Below are 22,804 nucleotides of genomic sequence, written 5' to 3' on the forward strand. Positions count from 1 at the left end.
TGAAGTTAAACCCTTGACCAGGGCAGAGCAACAAAGCAATCTAGAAATAGTTTAACAGGTAAGGCCCAGGCCTGTCTGGTGACTGAGTGCGGCTGTAAATAGGCCAGGACCCTTACTCAGGGGGAGGCTGCAAACAAGTAATCAGTAGCATAAATCAGCATGTTCAGGCCTGATTGCAGTCTGAGCAGAAGTTTACAGAGGCCACGCCCTTGGTCAGGGTGGGGCAATAAACAGTCTAGGCAATTTAAGCTGTTCCATGCTCAAGCAACAGGGACTCAAGCCTCTCTGCGAGCTGAGATGCATTTATAATGCCCAGCCCTTGGTCAGGATGGGGCAGGCAGACAAATAGTAGAGGCAGTTTAAGCTATTCCATGCTCAGGCTGGTCTGCAGGCTAAACGGGGGTCAGGTTTCCCTTCAGGTGGAGCGCCAACAAGCACAGGGATTTTCTCCCTGAAAGGGGAACTTGCCACCCAAGGTGAAGATTTGCAGGGAGGACGCAGGCTCATCCACTCCACTGCAGCCCAGCCTAGGGCCCTAAGGGTACGTCTACACTAGCCCCCTAGCTCGAACTAGGGAGGCTAATGAGGGCGACCGAAAATGCTAATGAAGCACGGGATTTAAATATCCCACGCATCATTAGCATATTTCTGGCAGGTCGCCATTTTGGAAACTGACTAGCCCGAAGTAACTGCCCGTGTCTACACAACGCAGAGAAGCGGGATTCCGAGATAAACCCTTTAGTTCGAATGAACTGTTACTCCTTGTGGAAGCTCAAAAGAGCATTTTCTTGAAGCTCAAAAAAGGAGGCAGCAGCTGTCTGAAGAATCATTATGTAATACTTTTGTAGATACATCATCACACTCATGTCTGATAAAAATATTTGACTGTAACATTTCACTGAACTTAAAGTTCCTGTGTAGCAACTGTAAGAGGTTGGCAGCTGCCAAGAGCTGTGAGATGACTGTCTAGAATAACATGTCTGATGCCCTGCTAGAACAGAGACAAAATTTGATTCATGTTCATGAATATATTTACAATATACCTCCAAAATGAAGTAAGTATTTAATTCCATCAAGAGGTTCTAATGTCATATGTCAAATTTAATTATGATATCAGCAAATGCCCAAAAGTGATTCTATCAGTCTAATAAGCGTGATCTTCTCAGTCTAGAACTACACTTTTGAGGATCTCTGTGTCCTTGAGTCTTGTACCGTTGGTCTACACACATCCTCCATTGATTCAAACACTGTAAGGTGGGAAACCACATCTTTAACTGCCCTCAGTTTCTTTCCACTACATCAGAATTCATTGGTGAATACTCCAGAGAAAGGGAGAAAGAAGCTGAGAAGTCTGTTGCTTCAGAAATAGGGAAACTATAGAAACTCAGCAGTAGAGAAAATAAACAGAAGTTGGGATCGATGGTGAAGTGAGGTAGGTTGGCCTCCCAGAGTGCAAGGACCCCATCACTGAGCCCTGGTGGGCAAAGCCAAGAGCTCATTGAGCCTGGGAAGCTGGTGGGAGGAAGAAAACATAAAAGGTGGTTCCAAAAGTTCAGTTGAAGTCCACGCTCAGACCTGAGCTGAAGACTCTTGCAGCAGGTGCCACTAATTCCCCATGATGAATGTTGCCCTGAGACATAGTAAGGAGGGTCAGGCCTTCCATGGACCCAACACAGGTCCTGGAGGGGGAGGAACTCTGCCTCTGACCCACTGTAGGTAGATTCTGATGATGTCACCTGTGGCTGACTGGTTTTACACTCTTTACCCTGAGTGGTGTCTCTCTCTTATTTGCTAGTTGGCAATTTACTTCTATTCTATCCTCGCCACTCCATCATAGTCTCTATTTCAGCCTGGCTCCGCCTGCCCTCCATGTGCCCAGTTTCCCTTTTCCTTTAACTTCTCCCTTTAATGCCCTTCCTTGTCTCTTTTTTCAGGGTACGTCTAGACTACAGGGTTTTGTCGACGGAAGTTTTGTCGACAGATACTGTCGACAAAACTTCTGTCGACATAGAGCATCTAGACACATTCAGTTCTGTCGACAAAGCAAGCTGCTTTGCCGACAAAACCCTGTAGTCTAGACGCAACCCTACAGGCAATAACACCTTCTGTCGACAGAACTCTGTTGACAGAAGGTGTTATGCCTCGTAAAATGAGATTTACCAGCGTCAACAAAACTGCTGAGTTCTGTCGATGTTATGTCAACAGAACTCAGCGGTAGTGTAGACGCAGGTATAGTTTTGTTGACAAAAGTCCACTTTTATCGACAAAACTCAGTAGTCTAGACACACCCTCAGATAAACTCCTCCCAACAAAAATCACATACATAAATTCAAGAAGTGTAAATTATGTAAGTCCTGCAGACCATCATTTTATTCACTCTGCTTGTATGCTACATCCCTTCTCTCCAATCATTATTGGTCTTGTCTATTGAGACTGTAAACTCTTTGGGGCATGGACTCTCTCTTATTGCATATTTGTAAAGTGCCTAGACATAATGGATTCCCAATCTTGGTATCTCTAGATACTACTATGTACAAATAAATAATAAGTAATACACTTGAAATAATGAAGTTATTAAAAATACACCATTTTTCTTCATTGAAATTTATCTACTGATCTCCTTTGTCTGGAGATCAACAAAGGCTAATAATTCTAGGAATAGAGCTAAGGACTCAATTAAATAAGAATTGCTCTTCCTCCTATCAGAGAGACTGTCAGGAGACTGAAATATCAACAAGCAAGATGAGACCACGTTGGAGCCACAAGAAACCCATGAACTCTGTCCTCTATGTTTCCTGTATAGATAGAACTTTAATTTCAAACACCATTGGCAGATGTCTAAAGTTTTCAATACTTGTGCTGAAATTGAAGAGAATATTATCATTGGAAGACTTGACAGAGAGAAAGGATATTTTGCAATCCTTCACGAAGCTAATTTAGGTCAACAGCTGAGCTGATCCTTTAAAAATGTATTTGTGAATAATATGCAATGAAAAATTATCAACATCTATAACAAAAAAATTACTTGCAATCAACTATTTGACCAGTTCTAGTCTTCAGACTCATCTAGGACAGCCTTACTTGAGACAGGCCATCCATATTTAGCATGGTAGTAATGAAAGCTGTGAAGAAGGGGTTGAATAGAACCCCTGCATTGCTTTGAAGGATATGGGTGAGGAACTCTATGGGCACGTTTACATTGGACACTTATTCCAAAATAAGCCATTTTGAAATGTATATTTTCAACTATAGTATCTACACAGCAAATGCCCATCGAAATAGTGCTGAGGTATTTTGAAATAGAGCATCCACACTCATTGGACACTGAATCATACTTAAGGCCACCTGGAAGCACTTCAGGCAGGGCATCAGGACAGCAGTCACTTCCTGTAGCTGCTGCCTGAGGTTAGCTGAAGCTCATGCTTAAAGGGATCCCTCTGTACAGTCCATGTTGCAGGCTCTTCTCCTTTGCCTACCTCCTTGAGGGACAGCAAATCCTTTTCTCTGTGTGCTCTGGTTGCAGTTGCAGACACCACAGTGCTCCAGCCATGGAGTCGGACCTGCCTCTAAGCAGTCGACGGCTCTTATATCACATGCTGCACCTCCTGCTGCAGTTTCTGAGGGCTACTCTCGTAGCCCTGCAGGAGGAGGACCCCCAGCTCATTGTGGGGCACCTCCTCTCCTCTCTCCACATACTGCTCCTGCATCTCAGCCCCACCCATTCTCCCTCCCCTGCAAACTGTGTACCGCTGCATCTGGCAACTGGACACTAGTTCCGACTGGTGGAACTGGACCATCATTGAGCTGTGGGATGACCAGCAGTGGCTCCAGAATTTCCACATGCAGATGGACACCTTCCTGGAGCTGTGTGAGTGGCTTGTCCCTGGCCTCCAGTGACGGGACATCCGCATAAGATCCGCCATCCCCTTCCAGAAGCGGGTCACCATCACTATCTGGAAGCTTGCCATGCCAGACAGCTACAAGTCCGTTGGGAACCAGTTTGGCATGGGGAGATCGACTGTTGGGATCATGACCATGCAGATATGGTGCTCTCGTACTATTGTCCCAGAAGGGAACTGCTGGAAGGGGGTTCCCCAAAGAAGGTGGTGGTGGTGGAAGTCCCCTCCCCAGGAGGTTTTTCAGTCCTGCCCTCACAAAGCTCTGATGGGAATGAGGTAAGATGGGGTTGCTCCTGGTGTGTGGGGAGAGGGAGGAGTCGGGCTTGGGGTCCTCCCAAGGGCCCTGGCAACCCTGTGATTCTCTGTGTGTCTCCTTCTACAGCTGGTGAGGGCCATCAACTCTGTCCTGCTGTACAGGGTCATCAACCTGGGCTACGTGGACCCCATCATCCCTGGATCTGCCACCCTGGGCTTCCCCAACTGTAGGAGGGGGGCTATTGACGGCACCCATATCCCCATCCAGCCACCTTCTAGTGGTGGCTTGTGGTGGGAGGTGTCCCACCCTGGTGTCGGGAATAAGGCAGGCACAAGGGTCCTCTGTTGCATCCTCCTGTGGCTGTGTGCTCCTCACTGGTGCTCCATGTGCACAGGCTGCTGTGCAATCCCCAGGCCGAGAAGGCCAAGCAAGGAGCACGCAGCAGCCCCTTGCCACCCATCGCCTCCACCCATGTGTGTCTGGGGAAAGTAATGGCACTTACCTGATGGGCGTTCCCTGGCTTCAGACAAAGCCTGGGAGGCATCTTGAGGAGGGGGGAGACCAGCTCCAGTGTGAGCATGACCTCCTGGCTGGCAGGAATCAAGCTGGTGCTAGCCTTGTCTGCAGGGCTGGCTTTAGGAAGTGCGGGGTCCAATTTGAACAATTTTGACAGGGCCCCACAGCAATTTTGGTTGAGCAAAAGCAAAAAAAGAAAAAAAATCCCCCACCAACACACACACACACACACACACACACAGCCTCCTGCGGCACAAGAAAACCCTGCGCTAAACTCACACCTCCTATGGTGCAGGCAGCCGACGCACTCCTCCTCCAGGGCTGGCAGATTTGTATAATTTTTGGTGGTGCCCCATTAGCCACACCCCCGACCCTTGTTAACCACGCCCCAACCCCCATTAACCACGCTCCGACCGCCATTAGCCACACTCCCTGACCCCCATTAACCAGGCCTCTGGAGGTAACACACTCGGAGCAAGATGGACACATGACCAGAAGTAAAAGGTGTCATGTCACCCCTCTCGAAGGACTTTTCCCACCATCCTCCTACCAACAGGGATTAGTTTGGCCCTCACTATACCCCCCTCATGCAACTATCCTGCAATTGCATTAACCCAATATGTGTGACATTAACTCAGGGGCAGAGAGACTGGGGGAAGTGTTCCCTCTAAGGCTATGTCTATACTTGCGGCTTCTTACGCAAGTACAGCCGTTCTTGCGCAAGAACCCACAGAGCAGCCACACTGCCCACCTGCTCTTGAGCAAAGAAATTTACAGTACGGCGTGGTAAGAGAGGGTGTCTTGCACAAGAGCTACGCTCTTTTCTAACAGGTGTAAGCTCTCTTGCGCAAGAGGGCAGTGTGGATGCTCAGCAGGGATTTCTTGCGCAAGAAACCCCTATGGTTAAAATGACCATTGGAGTTTTCTTGCTCAAGAGTGCGTCCACACTGCCATGGATGCTCTTGCACAAAAGCACAGCTCGCATATGGCAGTGTGGACATGTTCTTGCGCAAGACTTCTTGCACAAGAACCCTTGCACAAGAAGCCGCCAGTGTAGACATAGCCTAAGAGTTTCCTCCCATGAGCAGAATGGATTTTGTATTGTGCACCTGTAATGAGTTCATGTGGCTTGTTTGGATGTGCCACTGTGGCACCCAAGTTATTAATAAATATTTTATAAACCTTTACCTTTTCCCTCTGCTGCCATGTCTTCTCCCCTGGCTCCATCAGCTCCCCTGGCACCTGCTGCCCCCCAACTCCTCACCCTCCTCTGCTGTCCTGACTCCTGCCCTTCTCACTGCCCTCAGCCCTCCTGTGATCTTCCCCCCTCCACTAGCCCTTCTCTCCTCCCTGTGCCCATGCCTCCAGTAGCCCTACTCTGATTATGTGAGCTACTCCTCCTCATCCCCTCTTCCAACACCTCCCTCTACACACCTGCCCTGCCTCTCTCATCTGGTGCTGGCCCCTCCCCTGCAGGTGTCTGCCCTGCTTCACCCCAGAATCCCCTGGCACCTGCACCTTCCCTTAGCCCTGCACCCTCCTGGTGTTTCCTGCTTCCCTCACTGCCCCTGCCCCCTTTGCCCTCTTTTTCCCTGATGCCCACTCCCTTACCACTCTCTGCCCTGTTCCCCTCCTGCCCCTCTGTGCCCTCACACATGACTTGCTCCATCCCCACCTTTCTCATGCCCACCCCTTCTTTCAAGCCTTCTCCCAGGACCTCCCTCTCCCCACTCTAGCCCCAATGTCCTTCCCCTCTCCTCTCCTCTCCTTTCCTCTCCTCTCCTCTCCTCTCCCAGCATCACCCTGTCCCACCTCCCACTGACACCTCCCCTCCTGTCCTTTTCCTTATTGTCTGCACTTGGCCCCCTGGCATTTGTCTCTTCTCCACCCTGCATCTTTCTTCCCCCTCCCCCTCCGCACAAGCCCCTTCCTCTCCCACCCCTCCTCCTCCCCACAAGCCCCTTCCTCTCCTCCCTCCCCCTCTGCACAAGCCCCTTCCTCTCCCCCTCCCCCTCCACACAAGCCCCTTCCTCTCCTCCCTTCCCCTTCCACACAAGCCCCTTCCCCCTAGTTTTCCCCTCCTCTACCTTCTGCCTTTCACTATGAATCTACAGTAATATAGTAGATGAAGATCGTTTTGTTGTTCTAGTTCAGTGGTTTTCAACCATTTTTCATTTGTGGAACCCTACAAAACTTCAAATTAAGGTGAGGATCCCTTTGAAAAGCTTACACATAGTCTGCAGACCCCCAGGACTCTATGGACCACAGTTTGAAAACCACTGGTCTGATTTAACATCATACAGTATAAAGGTACTCTTACCATTGAGAAGCCAATATAGTAAACACGTCAGTGGTTTCAGGTTCTTGGAATAGTTTCAGAAGTTCTGGATCACAGGATAGGTGTGCAAGGATTCTTAGTTCAATATGAGAAAAATCTAGCAAATAAAATTCTGCATTAGTATCCTTGAAACTTTGCTATCATTATACTTTTAAACAGCCTCTCCATATTTATTTACATTTTTACATTACAGAATTTTTTTTCCACAGAGGGTTACTTTTGTGAAAAACAAATTAAAAAATACACACACATACACACACACACAACTGCACTTAGAAACAAAGCAATGTAAAAGATTAGCGCCTAGAAGTTGAAGCATGAGGGGGCATAAAAATGTTAAACATATCTGGCATGTAAATGCTTTGCATGGCAAGCTACAACAGTACCATGTGAATGTCTGTTCTCACTTTCGAGTGATGTAAATAAAAAGCAAGCAACATTACCTACCATTAATGTGAACAAACTTGTTTGTCTTATCAATTGATTGAACAAGAAGTAGGACTGAGTAGACTTCTATTAGGTGAATTGAAAAATACTATTTGTTTTATTTATCCTTTTCCACAGTGTAAATATTTGTAATAAAACATAATATAAAGCGAGCACTATAGATTTTGTATTGTGTTGTAATGAAAATCAATATATTTGAAAATGTAGAAAATCAGCCAAAATATCTATAATATATTTAAATTGGTATCCTATTAACAATGCAATTAAACCAGCAATTAACTATAACTATTTAGTGAATTTGTTTTGTGTAAATCGCATGCATTAATTGTGATTGATGGCCTTAATCACAATTTACCATGCCAGAGGCATGAAAACTTTCTGCATGAATGATTAAAGTTTAGCAAAGTTATATGTGAGTGAAAAGATGTGCTTATAATGAAAAGCATTAGGTAGCTTTAAAGGTAGATGGTGCTACCAGCATTGCCTATAATACAGATAGTAACACTGTACTTGTGAGGAATGGACCACTCTTGAATATAACTACACTTAACATTAATGCTTTTTCTTTGCAAGGTCAATGAAGATGTAAGTAGGATTCAAAAGAGGGCTGGCAGCAGAGATCACAGGACTTTTATTAATAATGAACCATCAGAAAATAATAAAAGTATCTTACCTGCAGCTAAGAATGTATATCCTTCAGCTGAAACAAACAATGTTCTTGGGGAAATAGTTACTATTTCATTTTCTTTTCCTAGAGAAGAATGGGAGAAACACATGTTATTCACAGAAATGAAACAAAATAACAAACATTTCTTTTAAAACAGGCAAGATTACTAAGCACAGGATCTACCTGACAGAGAACTACAAATGCAAAAAACTGAAAAGCCAGGTGACAGCACTTACCCTATACATAACAAATAAACAATGAATTAATTTCCTACTGTAGATTTCCTTGGAAATCAATTCCCTTTGTACACAGAAAAGGACAGAATGATAAGTAAAAGTGAATGCATTATTGGAATCCCCTCTATTTAATGTAGGAAAGGCAACATTTCTTGAATTATAGTATATTTCCTTTATTACAGAATCTTACCAACTGATGGTAAAAGTTGCAAAAGAGGAAATGAGCATCATTAATCAATTTTGCTAGGCTAAGTCACAATATACACATTTGGTAGCACATATGCAAAACAGCTTAAATAACATGGGAAATTACAAATTACCAGGTTTAGAAAAAAGAAGTTACTCACTCTGTGAAGTAACGATTGTTCTTCGAGATGTGCCCCGTGGGTGCTCCACTCTAGGTGTCGGGTCCCGTCCCGGCGCCACGGCTTGGAGAATTTTCATAGCCGTGTCCCGCCAGCCCGCGCATGCGCGCTCCTTCAAAGCACCGTTCGCGCATTTGATCAGCCGCGCGCAGGCTGGCAACCGCCAGTTCCTCTCATCCGCTCATCTGAAAGAGAGAAGAAAGAAAACCGGAGCGGGGAGGAAGGGCGGGTCGTGGAGCACCCACGGGGCACATCTCGAAGAACAATCGTTACTTCACAGGGTGAGTAACTTCTTTTTCTTCTTCGAGTGGCCCCGTGGGTGCTCCACTCTAGGTGACTCTGGAGCAGTACCTAAAAAGAGTCCAGAGCGCTCCGAAATTAGGCTTTATGATCACGACTAAGTACTGCCGTAGCTACCGAAGAGTCCGAAGCAAACTGGTCAACTATAGCATAATGTCTCGTAAAAGTGACATTAGAGGACCATGTCGCTGCCCTGCAAATGTCCCGGAACGGGACTCCCTTCAGGAAGGCCGTAGTAGTGGAAACCGCTCTGGTAGAGTGGGCCTTTGGAGGGTTTGGCAGAGGTTTCCCTCGTATAGAATGGCACATAGATATGCATGAAACGATAAGTCTCGAAATACGTTGGGAGGTCAATGGTTGGCCTCTAGAACAGTTTGCCAATGACACTATTAAACGGTCCGTTTTCCTAAAGTCTCGCGTTCTATCGATGTAGAATGCCAAGGCTCTCCTTACATCCAGCATATGCCATATTGCTTCTTGCACTGAGGCATGGGGTTTAGGGAAGAAGCACGGAAGAACCACTGGTTCATTAATGTGAAACTCAGATGACACCTTTGGAATAAACGCTGGGTGAGCTCTCAAAGTGACTGAGTCTTTAGAAAAAACTGTATAGGGAGACGAAGCCATGAACGCTGCTATCTCACTGACCCTACGAGCTGAAGTAAGGGCTAGGAGAAACAAAAGCTTGGTGGTAAGTACGTGTAACGGAATAGTGGCTAGAGGCTCAAAGGGAGGATGAGATAGAGCTTCCAATACTAAATCCAGATTCCACGAGGGTGGAGGGGGTCTGCGGGGTGGGTTGAGGTTCGCGAGCCCCTTTAGGAATCTTTTCGTAGTAGGGTGTGCGAATATAGAGAAGGAGTCATCCATGTGATGAAAGGCATTAATTGCTGCCAAATGCACCCATAGGGAAGGTATGGCCAGTCCATTATCCTGGAATTGCAAAATGTACTCTAATATACGAGGTAAAGGTGTGGAATAGGGGTCCAGGTTGTTAACCGCACACCATGCCTGGAATCTGGACCACTTAGCTATATAAGTAGCTCGTGTAGAATCTTTCCTGCTATGTATCAACACCTTCTTGACCCACTGGGAACAACACTGTTCGAAACTGCTAAACCAATGAGCATCCATGCTGTGAGGTGTAGAGTCTCGGATTTCGGATGGCACAGAGATCCGTTGTCCTGGGTCAAGAGATTTGGAAGGAGAGGTAGGGGGTACGGTGCCCTTACGACATCTGATGGAGCACTGAGAACCAAGGTTGACGAGCCCACGCTGCGGCTATAAGAATTACTCGAGCCCCCTCTATGCTGATTTTCTCGAGAGGCCGTACTTTACCACTTCTGGTACCCATCTGTCTGTGGTGATGTTGGACCACTGGTGGTGATATGATTTCAGTCGATGGTGGAAGAGATGAGGAGTTTCGTTTTTCTGCATTGACAAAGGGAAGCGTGCTTGCAACCTCGACGGGGGAGTCAAATCTGCTGTTTGGTTGAAGATTGATTGACTGAACAATTTTGTTGGGGCCGTTTCCGCTGAGGACGTTGCTTAGGACGCTGATTATCCGACATGCGTGTCTGTTGCCTGGGAAAATTAAAATCGTACCTTCTCTGATAAGGGTAATAGCGCCTACGCTTAAAATTGGGCGTGTACATCCCCAGTGTACGTAGGGTGGCATGAAAATCCTTGCCTGAATGGAGGACTTCGTCAGTATTTGCTGCGAAAAGCTTAAGCTTATCAAAGGGGAGATCTTCAACTATACTTTGCAGCTCCTTTGGTGCTCCCGCAGACGAAAGCCATGATGATCTCCTCATTGCGATACCCGTAGCCGTGGCCCGTGCTGCTGTGTCGGCCACGTCCATTGCAATCTGCAATGCGGTGCTACATGCTGCGTATCCTTCCTGTACTATCGCTTTTAGTAGAGGTTTCTTCACGTCAGGAAGATGATGTAATAATTCCGCTAGCTTTGAATAATTATCAAAATTGTGGTTTGATAAATGAGCCGAGTAGTTTGCAATACGTAATAGAAGTGTGGCTGAAGAATAGACCTTCCTACCAAATATATCCAACTTCTTATTGTCTTTATCAGGGAGCGCATTTTTGTACTGTGGTGCTTTGGTCCTTCGCTGTGCTGCGTCAACCACTAACGAATTGGGCTGAGGGTGATTGAATAGAAAATCTAACCCCTTTGCCAGCACAAAGTATTTCTTGTCGGCCTTTTTACTGGTAGGAGTAACTGAAGTTGGCGTTTGCCATATCTCGTCCGCCACTTCCATGATCGCTTCGTCAATTGGTAAGGCGATCCTTGCACGCTGCTGTGGACGGAGGTTCTTTAAGAGACGGTGTGTCTTCACCGGAACATCTGCCAGCTGTATTTCCTGGTTGCCTGCTACTCGTTTAAACAGGTCTTGGAATTGTTTTAGATCGTCCGGTGGAGACAATTCACCTGGACAGACTGCCTTATCTGGTGAGGAAGATGCGCAGTCCGCTGGAGAGGTTTCTGGCTTGGGGTCCTCGGTGTCAGACAGCTGTCCTTCTTCCAGCTCGGAGTGATCCTGTTGGACAGATTGGCTTGTCGATGGAGGAGGTGAGGTTAACTGTTGTGGTTGTTGAGGTAAGTATTGTGTGACTGGTGAGCGGCAGTTGCAGGATGATCCTCTAAGTGAAGATAATATATGTTCAAGGTGGGTACCGCCGTCGCACGAGCGATAGTAGTGCCCGTAGTAGTGCTCAGAACGTGACGGAGAAGAATGACGCGACGAACGTGCACTACTGTGTTGAATGTAATAGATGCGGTGTGGAGAGCGTCTAGAGGACCCATATCTAGATGACCGACCCGGTGAACGAGATCGTGAACGAGATCGCTGTGCTTCTAGATATACTGTGTCTCTATAATCGCGCTGCCTGTATGCGACATGGATCGGAGAGACACTATAGTCTCGATACCGTGTACGCCTTGGTGGCGATGGAGATGGTCCTGGTGAGAAAACTGGGGAGGCAGATCTGTCCCTCCCATGAGTCTTTGATAGAGCTTTCCTAGGTATTGAGGCACTGTCAGTTTCCATGGCAACTGGGGAGCTCTGCACAGAGTGAAAACAGAGCGGTGCCGGGGAGATCAGCTGTAGCTGCTCTGCTGTCAGTGCCGATAGAGTGCTCGGTGCCGACATCATTAAATTTGCCGGTGGCGCCATGTCAGGAATGTGCACGGCTGGGTCCGGTGCCGCCAACGCCGGTGCCGTCACAAGCGGTGCCGCTGGAGCCCACACCGCTGACGTTGATGCCTCTGAACCCGGCACCGGCTGGCTTGTCAGTTTCAGCATTAGCGCTGCACCGCCAGCCAGCGAAGCTGAAGCCGGTGCCGCCGATGCCGGCACTGAAGCAGCCCGAGCCCTCGGCGTTTGCGATCCCCTATCACCGGGGTCAGTAGAGCAGCGGGACCCCGCGGGGGTCAATTTGGAGGCTGCCGAAGCCCTTGAGGCTGCCGGAGGGAGGGAGCGAGCCGGGGACGGCTTTGCCCTCTTTGAAGTCACCGGTCTGGGAGAAGCAGCTCTCCTCTTAGACTCAGAAGTTTTTGCTGAGGCTGAAGAGGGTATCGGATCAGGTTGCAGCGCCTTGTCAAACAACATCATCCGGAGCTTTAATTCCCGCTCTCTGCGGGCTCTGGACGTAAGCTTGCAGCAATGGGTGCACTTTTGAGGAATGTGCGATTCACCCAGGCAACTCATGGCCATCAGCCGCCGGCATAGCTTCGCGGCAAACTGAACATTTCTTAAAACTGGGGGATCCCGGCATTGTTAGGAGCCGAAGGGGGTGGCTGGATGCCGACCCAGGCAATCTCTGTCTTTTTGCTGTTTGTCAATTTCAGCTTTCTTTAGCACTTAGCCGTAGCGCTAACGGAGTTGATCTGAAGAGAAAAACTTTTTTTTTTTTTTTTTTTTAACAACAGAACTGTAGAACTAGAACACAACTAACCCTAAAAGTAACTATTTACACTGAGGAAAAAATGAACTAATAATGCCAATGAGAAACATAGATCTAACAATACAGGGAGCTCCGACCGCGACCTGAGGCGGTTGAGAGGAACTGGTGGTTGCCAGCCTGCGCGCAGCTGATCAAAGGCGCGAACGGCGCTTTGAAGGAGCGCGCATGCGCAGGCTGGTGGGACACGGCTATGAAAATTCTCCGAGCTGCGGCGCCGGGACGGGACCCGACACCTAGAGTGGAGCACCCACGGGGCCACTCGAAGAAGAATTCAAAGTTTTATTTCATTGCAGAAAGACATTTATCATTTTAAGAGTTTTATTGTTATTCCAAACACTGCTCCTCTTTTTAGGACACGTCTCCATTTGCCGGAGGTTCATCGCTCTGGCAATCAATCACCCAGAGTTGATTTAGCGGGTCTAATAATGACCCACTAAATTGAATGTCGAGGGTGCCTCCATCGGTGTCAGTACTTCCCAGAAAAGGAGGGTTTTTCCTGTCAACCACCTGCTGTGGAACCACTCCAGAAAATCAGTGCAAGGCAGTGCAATTCACGTAGCTGGAGTTGCGTATCTTGCACTGATTTTCATTGCCAGTGTAGACCTGGCTTCATTTGCACCCTTTTGCTTCATTATATAGAAATGTATTGTATTTCAAAGCCTCCTCTGCAAAGCCATCTCCTCCATCCAAAAACCAAAAGTAACAAAGCAGCAACAGTTCTACACAGTGGTCCTGTGCAGCTACTTTCAGGCAGAAAAGGTTATGTATGTAAGTCTCTCTAACACTATACTTCACTGTTGTGGGTCCAGGCCGCTCCCTATCATTTGGATAATGATTCCCTAGGTCTTGCAGTCCCTTCTGTACTATCCTCCTTGAACCCAATTTACATAATCCATCTCACTATTTTGGTCTTTAGCTCTCAGTTTGATTTATGTGGCCTAGTGATTCCAACACTGACATCTCCCTAGGAGAAACTTTCTGAGATGAAGGCACAGAAACACGTATCTTACTAAGGTAGGATAACTTGATTCTATTACAACCATGCAAGTTCCCAAATGTAGGAAAAGAACACAAACTGATGGTAGGTGAACTAGAGAGGAGAGCGGAGAACATTTAAATTGATGAGCTTTCTTGTATAGATCAAGGAAGAAGCAGTAAACTCACATTCTGTACTGGCACGAAGCAGCAGAAAGATTAGTTTAAAAGATAAAGTTATAACTACACAGTTAGAATGTAGTCTTTCACCATTTTTGAGATTGTTGGTATGCTTAAACAATACTTGATCACATATATTTACTCAAACACTTAGATAAATGCATATCATTTTATAAAACTACATAAACAAAACTTTTACCTTTACCTTTTACATATTGCTTTTGAATAATTTGAACTGGATGCTTAGAGATACCTTGGATATTCTGTAAATAAAATAAGTAAAAATACACAGGAATTGAAAATGTATTTTAAAAGTATAATTTTGGAGAAAATCAAAGATTAATTTGATTATATAATGTTAACATGTTTTGTTTGTCTTATAATTAAAATGCTTAATTTTACATTATACTTTACAAGTAAATATATGTTTATTGTCAAAACATAGTTCAACTATTTAATATATGTCACAAAAACCCAATTAACGGAAATGATAATTATGTACAGCATACACTCACAAGTAAGTCATGAAATATACACTAAAATGTATATGTAATTGGGGTGTTAGAAAGTGTACAGGTTGGATATTTCTGGTCTGGCACCCTCAGGACTTGACCAGTCCTGGATGAGGGATTTTGCTGGACCAGGGGAAGTCATTTTTGGCCTCACTGTCATGACCCTCCAGACCTGGCCCAGGCTCCTGCCTAAATCTACCACTAAGCCTCGCTACCCTGCCGGCTCCACCAGGAAGGCCAGCTGGGGCATGTTGGCCCTATAGGGCAGCCCAGCTAGGGTGCATTGGGCTGCCAGCCCTGTTGGGCAGCCTGGTGTCAGCAGCCCACTGCCCTGCAAGCTGCAGGGCTCCCAGCTGCCAGCCCTCTACCGGGACTCTCTGGTTCTATAACATCTGTGGTCCTACCAGACTACAGATGTTGCTATACCAGAGTGTCCTGGTTTAGAAAGGCTCAGTGTGAAGTAGTTTAAGCACAGTAATCAAATTATTGTATCAACAGATGAAAAAGAGAAGCAAGTACAGCAAAACTATGAAAATCAAAGTGCTGCTTGAAAACCATATTAACTAGAAGAGAAGACAAAAGATTTACATGATGGAGGATCAAGAAAGCCTAAAAGGCTTACTGGAAGAAAAGACATGGGATGTGAGAAAATTTTTGTTGGAGTAAAAACCTCAGTGTATGGGGGTTACTCATGCTGTCTTAAAAATCTTTACATTAGGATAGAAGATTAAATCTGGATTCTCTTAAATCCCAACACACAAAAATGTTATTTTGCTAATCTAAAATATGTTTTTAGTTAGTTAAGGAGCCATTCTGTGTACTGTATGTACTAGAATCCAATCTATTTGTGCAGGACAGGATGCTTCAGGGTGACTGGGAATAGTGGGGGAGATACATGGCTGGACGCACACTACTACTCCTTTAGAGGAACATTATTCATCTTAGCTGCAGACTGCAGCTTACATAACAAGGCCTGAGAGACGAGGAGTTTAGGTTGAACTTAGTTGTATTAGGTCTATTTTCTGAAAGATGAGTCCACACTACCAAGCCAATTCCCCCGATCTTAAAGGCTGTCAAAGTAAATTTTGTTATTTCTGCTTTTCATGAGGAGTCATGTTAAATTCAACCTTGCATGGCTGACTTCTGGGTTGTGCAGATGCAGCGCTGTGAAAGTTGATGTTCTTAGCCTCCAGGAGGTATCCCATAGTACTCCAATGTGATTGCTCTGACCAGCACTTTCAATTCTGCTGCCTTCCAGGTACACGGGAAAAAGTCCAGAACAAAAACGGTTACTTACCTCTCATAACTGTTCTTCGAGATGTGTAGCTTTCCTGTTTGGACAGTATGGCAAGCAGACCTTAGAGCAGGTAACACATCTCAGCAGCATACCTGGTTAGGAATGCTCAGGCTTGCAAACGAGCTCCAGCATAGAGAGCTCAGGATGTCCTGGACTTCACTGTGGTGCAGGGAGAAGAATCTGTTCAAGAAGAACTATGGAGCAGCAAAAGAAATGTTGGTATCTATGCCATGATCAGATAGCATGGTGGGAAAAGGATGTGTCAGGGACACCCAGCAGTACCATGTGAAAATAAAAGAGCTCAGGCAGGTGTTCCAGAAGACAAAGGAGGCAAATGGATGGCCAGTGCATTGTTGTAAAAGTTGATGACAGCCAACCCACTGGGGATGCATTACATCGAATTCTTGTGCACAGTGGGGACACGCACCTTTGACTTTACAAAATTAGGTGCTAAAAATGGACTTTGCCAAATTTGATCTTATCTCATAGTGTTGACAAAGGCTGATCAGATCTCTAACCTAGCAGATCACTAAACCCAGGGATATGGTTGGTGTACCAGCCAAGGTAGTGAGTCAGAATTCTAATCTAAATCTAGAGCAAAATCTCTCTCTGCTGATGCAGTGATGGGAAGGGTGTGGCAGGCTTAAATTCAGTTGGAGATGTCCTGAACTGAGCTCTGGCACATATTTTCAAACCCAGAGGAGCCCTGACTTGCCCTGAAGAGCTGAAGCCCTGAGCCCTATCACCTCCCTCCAGTGTTCTCTCAAAGCTGCTGGGTGGGGCTAATTAATCACTTATGAAACTGTGCTGCCCCGCAGCTTAGAGGGAACACTGCCTCCCAAGAGGCTGAAGCCCCATGCCCTGGCTCCACCCATAAGACTGAAGCCCCGAGCCGCACTCTGGGAAAAACTCAATGAGAATTTAAGCCCTGGGGAATTTAAGCCTTAGTGCCAGCAGATATTGGCACTAAGATTGATAGTGGAGAAAGCTCGACAAAAGAACAAGAACATCTACAATTGCTTCATCGATTTTCAGAAGGCATTTGACAGGATAGATCAGAAAGGGTATATCTACACTACAGCGTTATTTCAAAATATCTTATTTTGAAATAGTTAATTCGAAATAAATTATTTCAAAATAACGCGTCCACACACAAAATGCATTTTGAAATAGCCTGGTCCCCAGCCTGCCAGTCTCCGGAGCACACTGCTTACTTTCACCTTTGATAGCCATTCTGATGTAAAATAATGTGGTTTGGGATATGAGTGCCAAATTTTCAAAATGATAGCTATTTAAATTGTGTGCATGAAATCCACATTTACGTGTGCAAAACAAGTACAGTAAATGGATGTCTAAGTGCTAGTTAATATGAATAATATGGAGAATCTAAGTGGGTGTGTGAGCTGCTAAACACTTAGCACTTTTGAAAATCAGGCCACTGATTCAAATGTCTACATACAGATTTAAAAGGCTAACTTTATCCAGTATTAAAAATTTTGGCTTAAAAGTTTGATAAAGTCTTCCTTCTTGAAATCCAGGAGTCTTTATTTTACTATTCTCCCTCCTACCATTCTTTAGAATCATGAACTCTTATTGTTTCATGATCGCTTTCACCCAAGCTGCCTTCCACTTTCAAATTCTCAAAAAATTCCTCCCTATTTATCAAAATTAAATTTAGAACAGCTTCCCCTACCTTTCTCTACCTTTTGAAATAAAAGAAATTGTCTCCAACACATTCCAAAACTTGTTGGATAGTCTGTGCCTTGCTATATTATTTTCTCAACAGATGTCTGAGAAGTTGAAGTCCCCCATCACGACCAAATCCTGTGCTTTCAGAGATTTTGATAGTAGTTTATAAAAATCCTCAGCCACCTCTTCTTCCTGGTTACGTGGTCTGTAGTAGACCGTTACCATGATATTAGGCTTATTTTTACCCTTTTTATCCTTATCCAGAGACTTTCAACAAGTCTTTCTTCTATTTCCATCTCAATCTCAGTCCAAATGTATTTTTAATATATAAAGCAACACCTCCTCCATTTTTTCCCTGCCTGCCCTTCCTGAACAAGCTGTACCCTTCTATACCATTATTCTGGTCATGCATATTATTCCACTAAGTCTCTGTGATGCCAACGGTGACACAGTTATGTTTCTCTACAAGCATTACAAGTTCTTCCTGCTTATTCCCCATATTTCTCACATTAGGGTGCATCTACACAGCAGGGCTTAACTTAAAATAAGCTACGCAAATTGAGCTACATCAATTGTGTAGCTTATTTCAAAATAGCTTATTTTGAATTTGGATGTGTCTACACAGTTCTTATTTCGAAATAGAGCACTCTTTCTCTGACTTCCCTTACTCCTTGTACAATGAGGGTTACAGGAGACAGAATAAGAAGTCCTCCAGCTTGAGAGTATTTTGACATTATTTTGAAATAACTGCCTGCTATGTAGACGTGGATTAAGTTATTTAGAAATAATGCTAGTTATTTCGAAATAATGTTGCTGTGTAGACGTATCCTTAGTGATCTACACTTCTAAGATAAAGATTGATTCCTGACCTCCCAGTTCTGTCTTGTTTCTCCTTTATCTCTGCTATTACAGCCCATGCTTCATCACAGTTGTGTGTATAACAGCTTTATGAGTGTCAGTTTCTGGCAGTCAATACAGTTTTTGAAGCCAGAGATCCTCAATATGGAACGCATAGCTCTGAAGAAGGCAGCACAAACACTGAAGCTCTGTCGTAGACCACAAGCAGTAAGATGGGGAGAAGGGAGCAGGGCAAAAGGGGGAAACAGTGATAGTCCAGGAGACTCCTTTATATCCTCAGTGAAGAGATTAAGGGGAATGGAGGTGCACGCATGGATGAAGTGGACACTGCTAGGAAAATTCTCTGGTGGTAGGCGTCACGTTGTCTGCAATAGCTCACTACTGTAAGTGCCTATCTCTGGGCAGAATGTCAGAAAACAAGGGCAGACATCCCAAATTGATGGTATGTTCTATAATTAGATTTCTCCAGTAACAAATGTAAACTCCTGGATCACTATTCCAGTCTTACCACAGCATCACCGGCAGTCTCCTTAGCCTCTCCAATCTACTTGCCATTCAGATAAATGGAACTCTCTTATAAAGCATGATTTTAAAAAAAAATCACACTACTTCAGGTTTCTCCCAATCCCAAAAGATCAGTCATTTACCCAAATCAATTGATATTCCAGATTTTACATCAAATACAATACATCAATTCTATAGTTACCTAAATAAAGATTTATTAGCTAAGAAAAAAAGAACAAAAGTTATCGAGAGATTAAAAAAGTAAATTACATGTACAGATTATCACAGTTTGTAAGTCCAAATGAAGAATCATAGAATCCTAAAACTGGAAGAGACCTCAAGAGATCATCAAGTCCAGTCCCCTGCCCTCATGGCAGGACCAAGCAATGTCTAGATCATCCCTGATAGATGTCTATCCAACCTGCTATTAAATATCTCCAGTGATGGAGATTCCACAACCTCCTCTAGGCAATTTATTCCAGTGTTTAACCACCCTGACAGAAAGTGGTTTTCCTAATATCCTACCTAAACCTCCCTTGCTGCAATTTAAGCCCATTGCTTTTTGTCCTAACATTAGAGGCCAAGGCAGGCCTGGGCAAAATATGGTCCATGGGTTGGATCTGGCCTGTCAAGCCACTGGATCTGGCCCACAGACACTGCGGGGAGCCCCAAGCAGGTATGGGGTGTTTTTTCTTTAAAAACAGTGAGTCTGGAGGGGATGGAGGAAAGCTTTAGAAGCTGCTGCCACCCCCAGAACAATACCAGTGACTGGTTTCTGGCCAGAAACTGGCCAATGGGAGCTTTCAATAACAGGCAGCCACCAGAGCTCATGATGACAGACTGTGCGGGGGTGGAGCAGGCAGGGAGGCTGATTCAGAAACAGCACTCTCCTGGCACCCCAGTCCTTCCCTTCCCCAACCCTCTGCTCCCCACTCCATATACCCCAATCCTCTGCCCCCTCCTGTACCCATAAGAACATAAGAATGGCCATACTGGGTCAGACCAAAGGTCCATCCAGCCCAGTACCCTGTCTGCCAACAGTGGCCAATGCCAGGTGTCTCAGAGGGAGTGAATCAAACAGATAATGATCAAGCGATCTCTGTCCTGCCATCCATCTCCACCCTCTGACAAACAGAGGCTAGGGACACTGCTCCTTACCCATACTGGCTAATAGCCATTTATGGACCTAACCTCCATGAATCTATCTAATTCTCTTTTAAACCCTGTTATAGTCCTAGCCTTCACAAGCCCCTCAGGCAAGGAGTTCCACAGATTGACAATGTGCGGTGTGAAAAAGAACTTCCTTTTATTTGTTTTAAACCTGCTGCCCATTAGTTTCATTTGGTTGCCCCTAGTTCTTATATTATGGGAACAAGTAAATAACTTTTCCTTATTCACTTTCTCCACACCACTCAGATTTTATAAACCTCTATCATATCCCTCTTTAGTCTCCTCTTTTCCAAGCTGAAAAGTCCCAGTCTCTTTAATCTGTCCTCAGATCTGGCACCCCAATCCCTTGCCTCAGTGTGGTGTTTTAGATGCTGCTTGTAATTATTAGAACTGAGAGCATTGGCTGTTGAGAGTCTGGAAGCACAGGAAACAGGAAGGAGTGGGGAGAAGATTGGCAGGGGCTGAGTGAGAGCTACTGAGGGATGCAGCAGCTTTGTAAAGAGGTTCCACTTTTGGTAAATAAAGTCCTGATGAGGTTTGTTAGTACCTTGCTTGCATGATACAACACCCAGATCACAGTCCTCTCCTGCCCTAGCTCACAAGCCAAATCCCTGCACCCCCTCCTGTACTCCAGTTCCTTTCCCTAGGTCACAATCCAACCCCCTGCAGCCCCAATCCAGTGCCCCATATCACACCTGCCTCCTTATCCCAAGCTCTGTTCTGCACCCAACCTGCATCCCAGACCCTACACCTCCACTATTAATATCCTGGAAGAGCGTGGCCTTCAACCATTTTCTCTCACAGCTCCACTAAATGTCATGAAAGAGGAGATGTAAAGTTTGGACCAGTGCGCTGCATCTTACATGTTGACCTGCTACTAGACCTGTTAAATCGAATGCTGGAAGATCAATCTCCACAGCATTGATCCTCTGTTTAGTATAGACATGACCTCAATCTAGAAAAATAAAAATAATACTTGGCTATTAACATTTCTAGAAGAACTTTGAGACAAATAGTTTCAGTGGTAATGTCTGTAGGATTTAGAGAGATACGGTAGGCAGTACAATAAATATGGAAAGTATGGCAGTGATCAAAGTCATGATGGGAAAACCAGAGCTTTGAACTAATACACATATGGAGCGTGTGTACACACAGAGCGTATTTCGAAATTAAAGAGTGTCTACACAGCAAGCTCGTTATTTCAAAATAATTTTGAAATAATCATAGAATCATAGAATCATAGAATAATAGGACTGGAAGGGACCTCGAGAGGTCATCGAGTCCAGCCCCCCGCCCTCAAGGCAGGATCAAGCTCCGTCTACACCATCCCTGACAGATGTCTATCTAACCTGTTCTTAAATATCTCCAGAGAGGGAGATTCCACCACCTCCCTTGGCAATTTATTCCAATATTTGACCACCCTGACAGTTAGGAATTTTTTCCTAATGTCCAATCTAAACCTCCCCTGCTGAACTTTAAGCCCATTACTCCTTGTCCTGTCCTCAGAAACCAAGAGGAACACATTTTCGCCTTCCTCCTTGTGACACCCTTTTAGATATTTGAAAACCGCTATCATGTCCCCCCTTAATCTTGGGGAAAAGCCGGAAAAAAAGCGGCGGACATGTTTATTTAAATCCGCGGGGGATATTTCAATCCCCCGCGGATTTCCCTATTCTGACTTACCTGCTTTGCATGACTATTCCGTTTTATGGGGCCAGTGTAGACGTAGCCTTCATGTTTAGATCAGTAAATACATGATCACTTTTTTTTAGCACTGATTACTAGTCCATGAATAGGTCCTGACTTCAAGATATAGTAAAAGCTCTGTTAGCCAGCATAATTGGGGAATGGCGGGTGCCAGTTAATTTAATATTCTGGTTACTGTTACCAAAGGAATACCAATTTTTCAAAGAATTCAAAAACAATACAATGAATAAATTATAACAGAGTATACAGGTGCTCTCCAATCCAATAGTACTACTGCATGGCAGAGTAACTGATTTCTTGAAGAACTTAGATGTATACAGAAAAGTTTTCTATCCAGTATCTTATAACATTACATATTGCTATGGGCAGCGTATGGCACACATCCAGATCACTAAAAATACACTTAACACTAAAGGTATCATAAATGCCAGTTAACTAAGCTGTCCAATTAATTAATTGCCAGATAACAAAGCTTTTTACTGTATAGTGTTTTTTTTCAATAAATGGTTATATAACGATACTTATCACTCTAAAAATCAAAAGGCTGCAGACATGTTTTGCAAACATAATAAACTGGGATGAATATAAAATCTTGTGATAGTCCCTGGAAAAAAATTCTCACTGCATCCTTCTTCTCTTTTCTAGATTCATTACAATAAAGGAGGCAATCCATCCTGTGATAGTAGAGATTAGATTATTTTCTTGTGCATATGTTATGTATAGCATTTATGAAATTTTTATTTCATTATTTTCCAGCTTTACCTCTCTTTCAAATAGAGATAGTCAAGCCTTTAAATTTTCTGCAGGATGAAAGAGTTGTCAATCAATCAACAAAACAGCTAATAAGAATATCCAACTAGACTATAAAAAACAACTATTTAAATCCTATTTGTGGTATATTAATTTG

The 22,804-nt window shown here is 44.7% G+C and overlaps 2 protein-coding genes across 2 annotated transcripts in view; both read right to left on the minus strand.

Moving 5' to 3' along the window:
• Positions 1-22,804, minus strand: part of POLN (DNA polymerase nu) — a 159,046-nt gene that overhangs the window by 82,400 nt on the left and 53,842 nt on the right. The window contains exons 13-15 of the mRNA XM_089777777.1: positions 14,366-14,423; positions 8,130-8,207; positions 6,992-7,106 (exon numbers count right to left, since the gene is read on the minus strand). Coding sequence (XP_089633903.1) covers positions 6,992-7,106; positions 8,130-8,207; positions 14,366-14,423 — 251 coding nt within the window. The remainder of the gene's footprint in view (positions 1-6,991; positions 7,107-8,129; positions 8,208-14,365; positions 14,424-22,804) is intronic.
• Positions 9,081-14,347, minus strand: LOC149524492 (uncharacterized). The gene has a single exon (XM_089777775.1). The coding sequence runs from the start codon at positions 12,753-12,755 to the stop codon at positions 10,500-10,502; it is 2,256 nt and encodes a 751-aa protein (XP_089633901.1). The 5' UTR covers positions 12,756-14,347; the 3' UTR covers positions 9,081-10,499.

Source organism: Pelodiscus sinensis, chromosome 4, assembly GCF_052426305.1.
Source record: "Pelodiscus sinensis isolate ZL-2025 chromosome 4, ASM5242630v1, whole genome shotgun sequence".
NCBI lineage: Eukaryota > Metazoa > Chordata > Testudines > Trionychidae > Pelodiscus > Pelodiscus sinensis.

Excerpts from the sequence above, each read along its gene's own strand:
- LOC149524492 (XM_089777775.1), bottom strand. The coding sequence starts at position 12,755 with ATGGCCATGAGTTGCCTGGGTGAATCGCACATTCCTCAAAAGTGCACC.